Below are 19,504 nucleotides of genomic sequence, written 5' to 3' on the forward strand. Positions count from 1 at the left end.
CTCTATAATGGAAATATTTCTTCATCACATTTTATCAGAGTATCTAAAGCTGAATTTGGTATGCCAGAATTGTTATCTTGCCACTGTTGGTACTGTAATTCTCCTTTTAATTTTATAATGAAATATTCTTCATTCACTATTCGTTTGCTCATTTCTTCGACTTTGCCAATCTGTTTCCAAATTATACATAGTTGAAATTCAAAATATTAGAGGTATTTGAAGAATAAATATCCCCAAACTAAATAAACTTCGAGTTTCTTCGATAAAACGAGCATTTATATTATTTATTATAAAATCAAGGAATGGATTATACCTATATCGCTACACGGAAATAATCTTCTACTGAGTCTGTTGAATAATTTACTCTATTCATTTGTTTCTTTGCTGTTTTTGGTTTTAATGTTGGTATATGAAGATCTTCCATTTGTTTACTGGCATTAAAAAATATTTTTTGAAAGTTTACCTCACAATTTTGCCAAAGTGATTTTAACGTTTTAATGGTAGCTTTAAAAGCATTGTTTGCAGATTGTTTATCGAAACTTTTTCTCTGAAAATTTTATTGAAAATATTGATGACAGTTACGTAAGGAGTTATAATAAATGTATGATTTATTGAGTTATAAAGCAACTTTACCTCACTTGACGACTCACGTTCATTCTAATTAGCCATAGTCTTTAAACAGTCAAGTATTTTAGGCAAGCCAGTCAAAAATTGTAAAACCACTGTATGCCTTTCAATCCACCGAGTTTCACATAAATAATGTATGTAATGCAGCATGCAAACATGATTTTAACACAAAGTTACATTTTTAACTTAAATTGAATAAATTTACAATTTTTCTGATTTGACCAAATGCATTACAGATCGATTGAACTTGACAACCTTTAGCTATAGATTGACATAAATGTAAGCTATGATTAAAACACGGACACCAAATAGCTCCGGGAATTGTATTTTGAATCGTTAGAACAGCTCTACAAATTTTAGAAGATAGTACACCCATCTGTTGATACACCTAAACAATTATTCAAAACTAATCCAAGCGTTTTCATAATTTTTAAGACTGTTTTACCAAGAACTTCACCACTTAATTTAGGTTCAGTATTTATACTATCAAAATTTTCATTATGTGGATCGATAAAAGTGATAAAGCCTTCTTGAATAGAATTATTATAAACGTATCTTCTAACCAAACACAATTGAGACGTATGGCGCATGTCTGTAGTTTCATCAAACATGATGCTATGGACGGTAGTAATGGAAATTTTTTTTTTTTATAATATCACTTATTATAAATGAAATTTAATTTTGAGAGGTTTTACTTACGAGGTTTTACACGTCGAATTTGTATTAGATTTCTTAAAATGTCTTTTTCATTCGATATCCCCAGACTCAATTCTAAATTTTAAGAGTTCTCTAAAATTTCGATACTAATATTTTTAATATTATTTTTTTTCCAACTGATCCGCTCTTATTGTACGACAAAAGTATAACGAATAATTTAGTTATAAGTGATAGCTATAGCCGTATACCTAGACTGACACAAATTAACCATTAAATACTTGAGTCAAAGTAACTGAGATCCATAACGACCAAAGGTACCGGGAAAAAAAACTATTATTATAGTTTATCTAGTAGGCACAGTAAACATATAAGTAAGGACGTTGAGTAATTAGTTACTTTCACAAAATTGTATTTATTTACTACATTTTACTGTTGATTTTTTTATAATTTTATATTAGGAATATTGTCTTGAAAATGAGACTAAATGTTGCCATTAAGTTCCTGATTTATTATTCCTTACAAATGTCTTAATCGGGCCCTGGGTTGGTGTCAATCTTGAAACTATGTCTATCTACGTGTAATATAAAATAAATTGTAAATTATCGTTACGTCACATCACATGCAGTCTTTCAGCGATAAGCACAACGGGCAGAAACGAAGTGTACCTGTGCCAGACTGAACTCGACGTCGGCTGTATGCTCCAATTATGGACGTTGTTCCTGGCTAGCAAGACGGTGTACGCAGAGAGGACTCTGGTCAAGGCTTCTCCATATGCTACCGGATCGGGCTGCTGGACCCCATATGGATGGTATGTGTTCTGTGACTCATTGGGAAACGTTTACCGCGTGCAGCCGGGTGCACCGGAACCAGAAATGGTCGTGACAACAGCAGTAGATCCGATCTCGGTGAAACGTGGCAGCGGCGATGATTTGCTGACCGCGATGGTGTGCCCCAGCAAACAGGGTTTTGTGCTGTACGCGGTCAACCAAAGTTGTCAACTGACGGTGATAATGATAGATATTATTATTATTTTTATACTTAATATAATAAGGATTATTCTTCATTGAGTGGTTTTATGACTATTTAATACCGAATACAAAAAAATAAAAAATATATATTTATACATAGGTAGGACATTAATAATTAATAGTTTCCCTGTGTCGATTTCGGCCTCTTTTGCCTCGTCGATGATATTTTAGTTGATACCTACCTAGTTGCAGTCAGGAACAAAACAGGTAATAGTAATTGTGGTCCGTAAGATCCTGTTTATACTTTTATCTAAATAGGACGATACACCTGCATACGTATGTCCCACATCTTACAAACATATAGCATTGGGAATAATTGTACATTATAAATAGTCCATTTAACTCTCTTAAGTTAAATATAAGAGAGAATTGACCTATTATAAAATGTATAATATATAAGAATTAAGAATATTATATAGTGTATCTAATAGGTTTTGTTTTATATTTTAATTTTTAAAGCGAGTTATGACTATTTTAAAATGTATTAACAATTAACAATCTTAGAATAGGTACTCATAACTAGCTTTAAAATTAAAATATAAAACAAAATCCATGAGATTCATTAGATAATATTCTTACTTCTAAATTTGATAATATGTCTTAAGACTTAAAACGTATATTAAACATAACAGAGTTAACTAGAATAATCAGAACGTACAATTTGGTATGTTATGAATTTGTAAGGCTAAGGAAAAGTAGCTACACAAGCGGGTATAGCGTCCTCAAAATTATATTTCCAAAATTCGGAACCAAAAAATTGGGAAATTTAGTATAAAGGAAATAATGAAAATATATTAATTTAATATAATAATAAATTAGTACTAGAAAATCATTGCGTTTGGATATTTTTATTTTATTGGTCATACATTTATTGTGTTTAATAAATAATAAATAATAAACATACTATTTCCTTTAAATATTCAGAAGAATGTCGATTTAACAATTTTTTTGCATCCCCAGAATCTTGATATATTATTTACCAACTTTCATATATTGAACATTCACACCAAGGATAGAACGAAAGTTAGATTACTAACTTAATGATGGTATTTACCAAATTTTAGACCAAATTTATCACTAAAAAATGAGTTAATATCATATATTATTCTTTATTTCACTTGTACAATATTGGGAAAAATAATATTTGATTTAATGTAGATACACAAATAATAATTATAAAATAAAAAGTTCATATAAAAAAAATTTGATTTCTGTATTATTTTTTAATCAACTTTATATTAAGTATAAATGTATAATTATAATAAAAATAAAATGTTTTGTAAAATTGAAATACTTTCTTAACATTGCAAGCAAACAATAGCCGAGTGAATTTTATAAACATTTTGTTTACATACTTTACAAATATCACTCTACTTATTATTCTTTGTGCTTGGACAAATATTATGACATATTTTACGTTTTATAGATGGTCTTGTATTGTTCTTCGTTACTTGTTGTTTATTGATTTCTTAATTACCTAAAATTATCGACATATTTTGTCTAAGACAAATTCATTAAATTTAATTAGTGAATATTATTTTATCTTCGAATAATATGATCAAGTGTAAGACCAATGTCAAGATGTTTCAAAATATTCTTCTTTTTTATTTTTATCGTGTCGTATGTGTTACTTTTGAAATCAATCTATGCATTTAGTGCATAAACTTTAAAAAATGAATAAATACAGCTAACGGCCACCTTTTGATTTTTCGACAAGGATTGTAATTGCTGCAAAGCTAATCAATAAATAAAAGGTCTTACTATCTACCAACATAAATAATTGTATACCAATTATTATTATTCATACCTTTTATAGTGCATTCTAGTTGTCTCCCATCCTTATTAATATACACTAGTTTCCTCCGATGCTAATCATCGAACGTAGTTTATAATTATAAATGAGTTGCCTAACAACTTGACACTAGTTGTCTCCCGTATAAAATTAAGTAGTGGTTCATAAACTTCAGTATGTAAGTACACACATGTGTTGTAACTTAACCCTTCAGCGCTGTAGTTAATTTTTTTTTTTTAATTATTGTTTTTTGGCCTTAATTAGTCTTATTAGACAATAGTATAACCAAAAAAAATAAGTTTACCTATAAATCAATCATACTTTTTTTAGAACAAAGCGTTACCATTTGGTTTCGCTAGGCGCTGATATTGCATAAAAACATTATTAGTATTATATGGTACTATGATTACAAGCATAAGAATTAAATGTAGTAAAAATGTTTCTTTATTATTATTTATGAATTTAGAATTATAATGATGATACAAAGTAAATGTATAAGTTCTTATTTTTCATAAAATACTCGAAAACATGGAATACAAAGTCCTAAATCACATTTCATACACATAGTTCGAACATGTGATTTACAATTGTCTCCAGCACAACGACGTCTTTTCTTGTTTGGTACTTCACTTACCCAATGATTCATTTGGTCATATCGTAATTCATCGGAAATTCTAGCATTTGTAATGGATGTTTTTGATTTAGATGAACGTCCTCCCTGCTTTCCTGGCTGTCCATATTTAGTTAGATAAGTAGAGGCAATTTCACGTTTGAACTTTGTATAAGTACTTCCACTTTTTTTTGACAAAACCCATGCATTATTTATTGCCACGTCCAAGAGCCAAGTAAAAAAAGGCGACCACCATTTTTTTCCACGAATCCCTACTCGATATCTGGCTATGTCTTCATCCATTCGATCGACTTCACCCATGTGTTTATTTTAATTAGCAATTATTGCTGGCCGAGGAACTTGAATGAATTTTTGTTGTTGTTGAGAAAATCGTCTGACTGTTGACACGGGTTCAGTTCCATGAATATTAGAAGACATTGAAACAACTGAATTATCAACCCAACAATCAATCCATCTTCACGACTATTGTACTTTTATACTCTCATCGTTCCTTAGACATACTATTCTTACTAATAGGACAACTTTTTTGAAAACGATTGTCTCGCATTGTGCCTGTTCCTCCGTAACCACGTTCACGTAAGTCAACTAAGAGATTAAATCAAGTGAATAAGTTATCGAAATAAATAGAATATGATAAATTTTTTTTTCTTCTTGTAAATAATCAAGCATAATCATTAGTGGGGTAGCAGCTTTACCATATTCGTCTTCGTAAGCTGTGTTTGAATTCGGAGATTTGCCTTGATATATATGAAAATTTAGAAGATATCCAAAATCTGTAGTTAAACACCATGCTTTATACCCGAAACAAATAGGCTTACCCCTTAAAAATTGTTTACAACCATGTCTACCGTAATATTTAATCATAGATTCATCATAAGATAAATATTGATAAGGTTGAAAGCTTTTGAGAAAGCTAACTTTTAATTTTAAAATTAAAGGTCTAAGTTTGTACATTTTATCTGTTGTATTTATATTCATATTATCTGCACAATGTAAAAACCGTGAAATTTGAAGAAACCGATCACGGCGCATTGCATTACTCACCATTTCATTTTTCATATATTTTCCGTCTTTCCAATAATATCGCTTACCCGGAAGTGAATTATAACCACTTATAATGAGAATGGAAATAAAATGTTAATTCTTCTACTGTGATATTAGGGTCTTTGTTTTTGCAAAACATGGCATATTTGTTTGACTCGGACACCAAATGTTCAAAAATGACATTAGTAAACATTAGTTCAAAAAGTTAAACGCAAGAGTATAAAGAAAGTTTTGAATAATCAGTGACAGGAAATGGTTTAAAATTATTGCATCGAAGATCTCCTTGTACTCACGCACCTGGTTCGAATCTACGAGCTGATTTTTCAGCCAATACTCTTATGGTTTCATTTGTTTTTTTATGATTATTTATAAATTCTCCGATTCGAGAGTTATTAGAAAATACAAGTTTAGCAGTTGAAGCTAGCTGGGGACCGGATAAATTATCTAATATTATTTGAAATTAATTATTTAAAATATTTATTTTGGTAGCCAAAGGCGCCGGAGATCCCTTCCACGCCCTTATATATATATATATTATTATGTACCATTTATATATTGAACCATATATTTGAAACCTACACCGTACACGTGCGTGTTATAATGTCATAAAAATTGGGTTAGTGTTATAAAGTATATACATATTTCAAATAATGTACATCTATAATGTGTAGGTTAAAGTTAAAACTTTATAAAGTACTGACTCATTTTCTTTCACTATTTCTTCATTAACGGTTGCACTTTCTTCACTTTCCATATTGTTCCGCGAAGAAAGTGAATATTGAGTATCTGTATTTTTAAGGAGGATCTAAACCACACAAGTCTGCCCGGGTGGGTATTGCTACGGCGTAGATGTCTACGAAAAAAATCTAAACGCGCAAGTCTGCCCTGGTGGGTCTTGCTACAGAATAGTTGTGTAGAACACTGAGATGATTTTGTGCTCCGCACTCGTATTTTACGTATTTATAATCCTTTTCTCGCCTGCTGCGGCGCTGCGTAATCGCAGGAGCTGCCCATGATTGTCTGTAATTGGTTATCGCGCGTGGTCGCACGGCGACGATAACGTTAGTTGCCCGGGGCATTGGCTGCTACTACTCTCGAAGCCACACCCATAGTGTTCAGTCGTCGTAGGTCGTACGCGATGCGGCCGGTCCCGTGTTCTGTGTAGGGATCGAAAAAAGTATCGATATTTACTCATATTGATACTAATTTTTTATAGTATTTTATGTATAGGTACATCGTACATGTAAAAGAATATAATATAATAATTCATGTTACATTCAAAAATATAAATATTGTCAGTTATAAAATCATAAAAATTATAAAAATCTAACATTAAAACCAACATTTGACAGGTAAATCACTTAAGAATAAAAGTTTCTCTAGGCGAGAACTGGATAGATTTTGAAACTACTATTAAAATAAATAGTAACATATATAGTTACCTTCCACTGGTAGATTTTTTAGTTTGATTTTTTGTAACATTAGTTATAACTATAGATTTGGGAAAATCTGGGTGTTTTTTAAGGTGCTCCATCAAATTGGTTGTATTTCCACAATACGGGCGGAACAAATCTTACAAATAGCTAATTTACTGTCTACTTTATTGAAGGCAATCCAAACCTTGCTTCTTGGAGGAGCCATGTTGATGAAAATAGTTAAAGAATTAAGAATGACTATCTACTAATCTATTTAACAGGTACTGAGGTAAATAATACATTTGCTCTGTGGTCTTATCTTAATAGCATGAATGTTAGGATGTACCTACCTTCTTAAATTCAATAGGTCTAACCTACATTGTATAAAGTTAAATATAATATTTATCAAATAAATTGGGCTTTATTTTAAGGGAAATATCCATCTTATTCCATCCCACATATCATGATTAAAGATAACTCTTGGTCAGGTTCTAAGTTCACTTTTATTTAAAAATAAAATAAAATTTACAAATTGTTATACTTTATTAACAATCTATTACATTTGGGACCTATGATTATTTATAACAAATAATAATTATAATATTATTTAAATGTATGCGGGAAATGTTGGTATGTTATTCATAGAACAATAACAATTTATCATTAAACATGTGGCAATACCATTGTTCACGCTCACAAGCTGTTAACCATAATCAGTGTTGGTTATCACTATTATTTTTGTTATTATCATAAAACGTTATTTAGTATTTTTGGGTAATATATTATTATTCTACTGTGCAATTATTGTATCAATGCCACCAAATATACAATGATTGTTTTGTTTTGTTTTATATAATTGTGTGTATGGCACTAAATATCGTTCCTACGTTCATATTATTATTTTTCTATTCGGTATGGTCTGTTTTACCATTTTTCTATTCACTTTTTTCGGTGCTCTCGAAGCAACAACTTGTGTGCTTACTGCTCTTTATATTTTCGGTGTTCGGTTGTATGCGTCCATTGTACCTCATCATCTTCACGTGGTTTGGTTCATTATTCGGTGAATGACGGTTTTTTTTTTATATTTGGTATGTATCGTTCGGCCACCTTCTGCTGCGGTTATTAAATATTGTTATATTTACAGAAGGTCATTTTTATATATTAATCGTCGTTGGTGATCAACTCGTGGTTTTGTTTATTTTTGTATGGTTTGGCTGCTTCTTTATTGTTGGCTGCAGGTTATTATTTGATTCTTCGTGGTATGTTTAGCGGTGTTATGTGAGTGTGCCAGATCAACCTGTTATTTTTTATTGTAACTTATTAAAATTATTATATACAGATCTGGGCACCACATGGCATCATAATCATATTTAAGATACGTGGTGCACAACTTGGTTGTATTATTCATAAACTACTATTTATTGTGATATTGTTATAAGGGCCATTCTGAGGCATAAAATATTATTTATTGTTATTACTACATGTGTTAAAAGACTGTTTCAAGGCACAACTTTGTTATATTTTGTTGCCTTTTAATTTTTATATATATTTGTTACTGTTGTTATATTGTTTATAGTAACTGGACTTGATTCAGCACATTTTTTATTAAATTTTATTAATCAGTATTATCTATTGGTTGTAGTGCCAAAGAGGCGGATACTATTATATTGTTTTATTACTAGTGTGGTTTTTTTATTATTTAATTATACAGTCCACTTATTTACCTAATGCGTTTATTTTATTATTGAAGTTACCCTAAATTATATTAGTATTATATAAGTAGGTAAAGCCCCATCAACCATGATCAGGTATACTTAAAGCATATAAAGGTATACTTATCTATGACTATGATAGAGTACTCTAGGCGATACTGCGCTTATTACTATTCACTCCCGTCAAAAACATGACCGATTCGCAGCGCGATCCTTTTATATTGTATTCCTAATAACTAATATATATTCTTTTCGTCTTGTGATTTTTACTGTACACTTCAGTGATTATAATTGATTTAAAAAAAAATTTGATTCGATCCGAGTATATTTCTTTCGATCCAAGTAAAGTACCGAAACATTGTATCGATAAAAAAGAGTACTCGTATCGAAAGAAAGTATCGATATTTACTCATATCGATAATATCGCAACATCCCTAGTTCTGTGACGAAACGGAAGGCGCCCGCCGGTCGGGTGCCAGCCGAGTCAGGAACAGAATACGGCACCGACGCTGGGTGGTGGCCAGTACCTGTCAGAACAGATAATGTTCTTACCTTAAGGTTTGATAATAAGTCCATTGGCTTTAATATCAATACTAACAGCACACTTTTGACACTCGTGAACGAAAAATTGGTATATCGTATGGTATGAGACGGAAACAACATATTTTGCGGATGAAAGTCCTTTTAACTATGCATCTTGAACGTCTATAACTATAAACCCCTTTCTTTAATTCAGTAGTCTTAGCCGACCACAAATTAGAGGATAATATTGACTTTCTGCAGAAACTTCTCAAACAAAATTGATTTTTAATACTTTCCAAACTTTATTTTAATATTCCATTTCAGATTACCCGTTTAACCAAAATAAATTAACTTCCTTTCCACTCTACTAAATACGTACTTAATGAATCTATATAGGCACTCCGTTATGTCTACTGCCAATACCAACCCTTCTCCCTTTTTCATTTTAAAAACTATTTTCTTTTCTATTTAATTTAACCTGCATTGTATACTGTAATTACTTGATTTGCCATTATTTTTTTTATGTACAATTTTTTATTATTGAAAGTTTTATGACATCTTTGTAAAATACATGAGTAAAAGACTAAATTAAAAAAAATAATAAATAAATGGCATTTGTTGAAATCATCTAATAATATATGCCAAAGTACCTAATTTATGCTATGATGTGTTAAATTCACAGTGTTTCAAAGACACCAGAGGTATTTTTACTAAACTATGGACTATGGTCGTCAACTACACATTGAAGTGTATTGTAGCTGTAAAAAATGACGTTTACGGCTGGTCGAACGAGGTACAATAATAAAATAATACCACCAAATGTATCATAATATGTACCTACATTGATAAATACACTAAATTATGTTCTTCTCCCCACCTCCTAGGGAACATTATTGCAACTAACCCAGAAAAAACTAAAAATAATGAAAATGTATGGATCAAAAATCAAGTATTTTACGTTCATAAAACCTGCAAATGAAACGGTGGCTACCATTAACGATAAAAACATTTTGCAAGTATGGGATGTGTTGACCGGAGAAATTGTAAACATTTTTAATATATATATTAAAATAGAGTATTCTTCTATTATTTCTTGCTGCCTTATAGAAATGCAAGATGAGACTAAACGGGATTGCAACGGATTTGTGTAGTAATCCGTTTTACTACTACATTTGCATTACGTTTAAAAATGGCATAATGGAATTGCTAAAGACTGATCCCAAAATAAACGAAATAGAGTGCATTGCAAAAATAGTGCTATGTGATGAAGACTTATCTTCTATAAAATTTTTCTCTGATGGAAACACTTGTAACGTCACTAGTTTTCCCACTGGCCGATTTTTTTATATAAGTGTAAGTAAATATAAATTAATAGTTACAAATGTTACAATAGGTACATTTAACATTATAACTATACAACATTTAATGGATAAATTACCTACTTACTAACTTTTCATTGTATAAAACAAATATTTTGTATTTATGCGCATTTAATAATTAGTGTTTCGTGAAATCACTCTGCGCCAGGAGAAAACATTACCGTGACCCGACCAAAACTCGTCCGAATTTGCGCATTCCCCACTCGACGACAACAGCTTGTTAATGTTCAGCAGCACTTGATGCTATAATTTATACAAAGAAGTAAAAATATGTCAATCGAAATCACAACTATCGCCATCACTATCGACCGGTAAGGTGAAAGCCAGTGAAATACTTGACATTTTTCCACCAAATTTAAATTACTCGTACCTTATGCTGGTCAATAATGATGGCGATAGTTGTAATTTCGATAGTAAAGTGACACCACCATGTATTATAACTAGTAACTACCTTGAATTTATATATAATTAACATATATCGTCGCGGCACAAAGTGGGGGATATTATGCCACGGACCGGTCACTGCCGTCAGTCCTGGCGCAGAGTATAGAATAAAAATCAAAAATATAATTAACTTCAAAATGTCTTTTAGATTAAATTGGGGCAGACATGTTCAGTGGTTAGAGAACATCAATTAGGAAAGCACGTTATTGATACTGACATAATCGACCACAAAAAATCGTCGTTTTTAATAGTATTATATACGAATCAGAAAAATTCTGAAAATGCTGGAAATAATATTATAATATTTGATTCAAATTTTAAAGTGATTTTTGAGTTAAAAGATACACAATATTATTACATATCGGTATTTAAATGGAATCCATGTAACATACCCGATGCGATAAACATAGCCTTTTCTGTCTTGTTGTCAAGTGTTATTCACTTGATGACAATAAATATCATAAAGGTATGTTAGATTACCATAATTACATACATAATTATTATTTATATATGAGCTTATTATTAATCTCAAATTATGTTTTTCGTTTAGAAAAAAGTGTTAGAATTACAAACTATTCCATTGGATCGCCAATTAAGGAGTATTAAAACATATTCATGGGAAAATTACTGTATTATATTTAGTCCTAATGGCTCGTTTAGCCTTTATGAATTAGATGATGATGGGCAGTGGAAAAAAATTATTATAGTTAACTGTAGTCATTGGCTCCTTGGATTGATAGCGGCTGAAATTGATGAAAATATCCGTAACATACTAACACTAAGTGATCAAGGAAACTTCATGTGCATAAGCTTAAAGTAAATTTTTCTATGGAAATAATGAAATTATAATATTTTGATTTTTGACTACCTAATATAATCTTGATACCAATATCGGATTTCAGAGGCATTTTTAATCGTATTAGACGGATTAATAAAGTCAATTCTCCAAATATTATTGAAAATTTTAAAACAAAAGGAATTGGTTTTGATGATGGACTAGAACGTGAGTTTTTATTTTTTTTTATAATTTTTTATTTTTTGGAATGGTGGAAAAAAAAATTAAACAAATAAATAATTGCTTATGCTATTTTACAACTCCAAAATTGTTTTCAGCACAAAAACGTATGACTTGGTCAATGATTAATAAACAAGATCAGTTGAATGCAAGTAAAGATGCATACAGTCACCAAAAATATAAAATAATTCAAGATTTTGAAAAAATTAAAACTAAAGTAAAAAAAAATAGAATCTTCAAGTTTGAATAGTATTTAATTTCACTTCATCCATTCGTGACCAAGGTTGTAAATATTTTAAAATTTTGAGTTGAATATGTTTTTATTATTAATACTTACTTTCTAACAAATGGCCCGATTGAAATGGTTTTGGGTCACTATTCTGTTCAAACAACAGGCCCATTTACCTACCTATAACGACCCAACATAAATTAACAACATTTTAATTCTTCTGAATGATATTTGTATCTTCCCGTTTTATCAAAATTAGAATTTGGGGACTTTTTCTATGTTGATTACAAAGAATATGTAAAATATCGATAATACGGCATAAATCAGTAGGTAACACTAAGTAGCACTAGTAGCAGTATGATAAATTATTGAAGCTTATAAATAAATATTTAGGTGAAATATTATAATGTAGATAGAGTATGAGATGAGTTTTTAAAAATGTCCAAAATATCTTATGAATTTAAAATTATTCAATGTTTATTTTTCAACAGACATCAATAGGAAAGTTTCTAAGCCATCATTAGATAATGAAACATGTAGACAATAATCAACTTAAGTCATGGTAATAAGGCTATTACATTCCATGGCTATTGGCTGCTTACAAATTAGAATATGTAGGGTGTAGGCATATGCAAATTAGGTAAGCGAATGAAATAAATCAAAAACATAAATCAAGCAATTATCTATTAAATAGGATCCATTATCATTACCTACAACATTCATATTCTAAAAATAATTGTTCATATAAATATCTTGAACTTAAATAAAACATACCTATATAATAATTTTTGGTAGTTGAATTTGGTTAAAATGTAGGTATAGTTTATAAGCAATTATAATTTATTTTTAACATAAATTTGTTTTTGGGCTGGGAACAGATAATTTTATTTATCTATCCGATTTTTTCTACCGCTTAGTAGCTTAGTCTATAACCATAGAAATGAATAAAATGTAAGAATTAGGTACATAATTCTCACTAGGTATATAGAACTATAACTAATGGTTACTTATTAATACATATTATTTATGATTCATACATTTTCTTCAAAGTGGAAAATATTGATAAGTGTGTTACGTTTATGTCACACAATCATCATATTAATATACTATACAACTAAGTCCCTTTTTCTGTCTCTATGCTTCGATGATTAAAACTACGCAACGGATTTTGATGAAGATTTTTTTAATTTATAGAGTGATTCAAGAGGAAGGTTTATAAGTACTCAACATGCATAATTTAGTAGATGAAACTGCCTTTTTTTGTATGTACGAGCCTATCTCGAAAAGAACTCTACTTATTTTAATACAGTTTTCACTAATAAATCGGTTGAGTCACGGGGAAGGTTTTAATGTATAATAAATAATTTTCCTTGGTGAAGTTAATTGGGTGACTAAAAATAATAACAATCTATGTCTATATATATATAAAAATAAATGTTTGTCTGTATGTCATTGAACTCCTCCTAAACCACTGCACATTTTTTGTGTGTTTTTGAGTGAGTCCCTGAATGGTTTAGATTCACAATTAAACCCAATTGGTTCAACCCGGAGAGGTGCTCAAACAGGTATTTTGAGATTTACGATAGGAATTTTTGTTTATAAATGGTTGCTATTGGTTTTAGGAGAAAAAATAAGTAAAAATTAGTATTTTAAATGTTTGTCATTAGTTACTCTGGCAGATGAGGTAAAAGCATCCATCAAATCGTCGCACGCTTAAGGTTTCGAATAAAGAAATTATATTTTAAAACAAATATGAAAGTTGAATGTATATTTTTAGCTTTTATATAGGTTCTCAAAAATTACTTGACCGATTTTGTGAAAATTTCAAATTATTCTTGGAGATATCAGAAATGTTTAAAGAGTAGTTTGAACCACGTTCGATTTATACCAAGTGCTATACCCAATCCACCACAAATAAATGAACCCACAAAATATTCGCGGCAAAATCTCCCCAGTAATTTCATTATTATCGAATTTGACGACTTTTGACGATTCTATAAATATTTCACTGACTTTATTCAAAGTATTATTTTTATCTCCTTCATCCAATAACACAGCAACTTCATGAAATCAGTTTTCTACGAGAAAAAAAATTATAAAATTGAATATACTGAACAACCTACAGGTTTCAGTTTATTTTTATGCCTATAAATAAATAAGTGAGTATATAAAAAGTTTATTATAATTCATGCGATACATCAGGTACATCAAAATTTTATAATGATAGTAAAATAATAGTTTAAATGTTTAGTTACTTCGAATACCTATGACGACACGATGAAATAAAATTGAACTGGTGTACCTACTAATATATTCCACTATCAATGAATTCGTTAAATATTTGAATTTTAGCTTCTTCATTTATTTGAAACAAATATCAATCGACCGGAATACATGCAAATAAATATAGAAGAATTTGATTTAAACGTAGATTATACACAAAATTTCAGAACAAAGTGTAAACTTGAACGTAAAGAATATGAGGAAAAAAATATTAGTGACATAGTCAATTTTAAAAAAGAAACTGAAAATATTATAAAGGAAAAATGGGAAACTGTCTTTATCAAACCAAAATCTATACATGTACGTACAATATTATGTTACTTACAATATTATAAAAAGCCGATTTTGTGATTTCAATTTCATATTTAATTTTAGTGTTTAAAAAATATATATAAAGTAGACAACTATCCAATAAGCCAAATTGACGAAGAGATCACCATAAAGGCAAATAAAATCATAGAAGCAAGAATATTAATCAGAGATATGTCAGAACAAATGTCCATGGATGCTGCATTTTTTAAGTAAAAATTATAAATAATTTTGTATAATTTCGAATGCGAAAAAAAATTTCTTCCTAGAGATCCTTTTGAGTTATTGGACGTTGAATCAAATTCGGAATTAAATTATAAACAAAATAATGATATATCAATGATGGGTTCAATGAGTTATAAGTTTGTTGAAACTATTGAAACTTTAAATTCCCAATACAATTATTATAAATTAGAAATGGCTGAAGATGAAATAATTTTACTTCAAGTATGTAAACAATAATATATAAATGTGTCGATAAATTGTTGTAGTTATTAATGCCTGTGAAAACATTATTTATTCAATTAGTTTATGATTAACAAATTAAAACATAGATTTAATCAACTATTTGATGATTTATTTATTGAAAAACAACGGCAATTGGATAATTTGAAGGAATATCAGGACAGATTAAGTGTAATTGAAACTGAATTGCGGATGGCATGCAAAGGTATCGGAATTAAAAAAAACTGACAAAATCCAAAGAAAAGTTGTATTGTTACTTTTTTTTATTTCTTAGTTGAACCTACTGGACCTTTGCCAGTGAATTATAAATGGAATAAATATGAACGAACCGAAACACTGCTATATGTCAATGATGATGAAGTTCCCGTTGAACTGTTTCATTTTACCAGTGACGAAATGTCAACTAACAAAGAAAAAAACAGTAAATTGTTAACGTTAGACAACTTTAAACAGCGGGCATTGATGATTATGATGGATGGTGTGCTGGAAAAAAGATGGGAAGATGAGTTAAAAAAAGATGTGCCTAAACCTCAGTGCATGGTAGTGTACATTTCTACTAAATTGTATACTGTATTAATCATTTTCGTTAATAGTTGAATAAAAATCCTGAGGAATTCACAGCTGAAGATTTTAAGGCTATAGATAACTACGAAAAACTAACCTTGACTTTGAACGATGAAAGAATAAAATACAAAAATATTCTTGAAGAAGAAAAGATTAAAATCTACCATCATATCGAACAGATTATTATTGAATTCGATAATAATGTATTTACGCTGTTTCAAATGAGGTTGAAGTATAATTCAGCTATCGAACAGGAACATTTAAAAATGCTTAGGCTTTCAAAAATGTTAAGTGATAGTGATCAACGAAAACAGAAAATTAAAGGATACAAGTATGAACAAGTTTAATTTGTATGCCATTTTATGACATTTTTAAAATTATGTTTAAAGTGAAATCATGTTGAAGTTAAAAGAAACTATCATGGAAATTGAAAAAATTATTGAGGAAACGAATAAAAAAATATCAAAAACCGAGCCAAATTCTTTGTTTAGTATTATAGAAGCATTGAATTATAAAAACAACAATCTTAATAAACGTTTTAAATCTGAGTTTCCATCTAAGCTCAAATACGAACAAGCATTAATTGCCTACAAGTAAAAGATACACTTCTTAAGAGGACGTCACACCCGCATGTGTTGTCTCCGTTTTACAAATGCACAAAATAGCAAAAACTGTTTTGCACGGGACATTTTTCTCGCACCAGTCACACCATATTTGTTGTAGAACTACCAAATTTTCACAACTCGTAAAGAAGAACATCATCTGTGCAACACCGTTCTTTTTTTTTAATAGCACTATCCAATCATAACGAAAAAACCAAATGTTTAGAAGCAAATAACTTTTATTGTATTTATTTTATCTAAAATATAGGCACGATGTTGCATAAATAATTTTCTAGCCTATATGTTCAGCAATTTTGGAGCCATTACCACAAACACAGAAAGATAAAAGTTGTCCCACGCAATACAGTTTTTGCTATGTTGTACATTTGTAATACGGATACAACATATGCGGGTATGACGTCCTCTTAAATGTATTTTTATATCTTATAAAATTAATTTTAACTCTTAGTCGGAGACCTAAAATGCACGGCAATAAAAATTATTCGTCATTACTCGGTTACCAGTTTGTCGACACAATTATGAATCCAACAAATGATAAACTATATATTTTGACCACAGAGTTCGTTAAATACTTAGATACACTCAATATGTATGATGATTATAAATATGTAGAAAATTATAACCTGAATATGAGCAGAGAAACTTGGCATAAAGTTTGCAATTTTAGACGTATGAAAATTGAATCTGAATTTAATATCAGTACTTGTCAAAAAGACGCGACAGATAACGATTATTTATTAGAAAGCTTAAAGTACATTAAAGAAAAAAAGGAAGCTATGATTGAGGAATTTAAGATATCTAAAAATAGACTTGAACATCAAGATTTATATTATGAAGTTAATCCCGAGGTAATTTTAAGTTAGGATTTTTACTTTTTAGTAATGTAAATAAAAGTTACCATACAATTTCTTTTAATTTAAATTATAGATTCAATTAGTAGTAAAACAAAGAAACGTTGAAACTGTTCTAACAGGTAACTTCAGTGATTTTGAAAATACATCACTTATTTCTAAAAACGCTGTAGATGAAGTAAACTCAGAAATTAAAGTATGCTATTAAATACGTCTATATAATTAATGAAGATAAAAGCTGGTAAAAATTAAAATATGTGATATTTATATTATATTTTTTATATTATGTGTATTGATATAAAATTTGATAAACCCCACCATTATTGTCAACTGAGTTATTCAGTATACCAAATTTTGTCTGTATAATATAAATATTGATACAACAAACAATATTTGTTACTAAAAAATATATGATTTCTAGGAAATGGGGAATATTAAAATTGATGCTGTATCTAATTTACTTAGATTCAAATGTAAACATCGATTAATAGAATGGGAATACGAGATACTAAAAAATCACAAAACTCAATTGTATACATTTCGTTTTGATTTTATAAAATCAATGAAAATAACCGAAAATATGTTATACTATTTCAAGTTCAAGTTAAAAGGAATAAATATTACTGAACAAGCTAAACAAAATTTAGACAAAGAACTATCTGCGATTAAATTTGTAAGCTATTAACCATATGATTTAAATGAATTTGTATTAATATTAGGTATAATCATAGACTTAATATATAGACAACGCATTACGCTAATTTTGTGTATAACACCTTAAAGTCAACATAGGTATGTGCGAGATAGCCAGATTCTGACGTTACACTTTCAAGGAGTTCAATTTATATAATACTCTTTGAGATTATATATATTTATATTACAAAATACATAGATAATATAGGAATGGATTGGACATAAGAACTTGTCCCTAGGAAATTTAGTGATACGTTATATGGGGCAAATATTGATATGATAATAAATAACATTAATGATTAATTAGTGACAACTAACGATCTATATTATTCTATATTCTAATCACAATTAATTACGTACACAAAGTTTAGAGTAATTTGAGTATTCCAATTTCCATTTTCAGGCGCAACAATCAAAATACAAATTGGACATAACCTTAAAAAAAGCCCCATATTGCCTTTCTCTCTTCCCCAAAAAAGCACACGGCCTCATATGAAACTGATATAGGTATGTCCTATCCATTCTTATATTATCTATGACAAAATAATGGTTACAAAATTGATAATATTCAAATTTATCAAAATGTTTATTACGTTATCAGTAATCAATTAATTATTACCTAGGGATATTATACAATTGCTTATAACCTCCTTCAAAAAGTAACGCGGAGTCTGTAACTCTCACACATATTGGCTTCTATATATTTCACTATAAGTCTATATTATAAGTCTATGAGTATAATATGGGTAATATATTGTTTTTAAGACTTACTCAAGGATAAAAGAAAATCTAAACCTAAAACTAAACGAACTGTATAAAATCGCAAGTAAAACTAAAAAAAGAAACAAAAAGGTTGACAAAGATATTGACCAAATGAAGTGGGAATTAAACGAATTAAAGTGCCATATTAACTTCGGTTTGAATGATAAACTGATTTATCATAGTGGTGAAAAGTAAATGTCATACAATTTTTTATACCATTCCTATTTATAATATAGTGTACTCTCGGTAACTCAAACCTTGATAACTAAAAATTCTAGACATCTCGAACAGATAAAATTTTCCTTCAAATAACAAAAACACACTAAGATTTTGAAAACTCGAAATTTTTAGTAAGCCGAAATTTTTTTTTCCCTAGTGAGCTTCGAGTTACCGAGAGTACATTGTATTATAATAATGTATAATGTTTTATATAATTAACACGATTAAATACCTTTACCA

The 19,504-nt window shown here is 29.4% G+C and overlaps 1 protein-coding gene across 1 annotated transcript; it reads right to left on the bottom strand.

Moving 5' to 3' along the window:
* Positions 1-4,606: 4,606 nt before the first annotated feature.
* Positions 4,607-5,035, bottom strand: LOC132942805 (piggyBac transposable element-derived protein 2-like). Its single transcript, XM_061011457.1, has one exon. The coding sequence runs from the start codon at positions 5,033-5,035 to the stop codon at positions 4,607-4,609; it is 429 nt and encodes a 142-aa protein (XP_060867440.1).
* Between the last annotated feature and the right edge of the window lie 14,469 nt (positions 5,036-19,504).

Source organism: Metopolophium dirhodum, chromosome 1 (genome assembly GCF_019925205.1).
Source record: "Metopolophium dirhodum isolate CAU chromosome 1, ASM1992520v1, whole genome shotgun sequence".
Lineage (NCBI taxonomy): Eukaryota > Metazoa > Arthropoda > Insecta > Hemiptera > Aphididae > Metopolophium > Metopolophium dirhodum.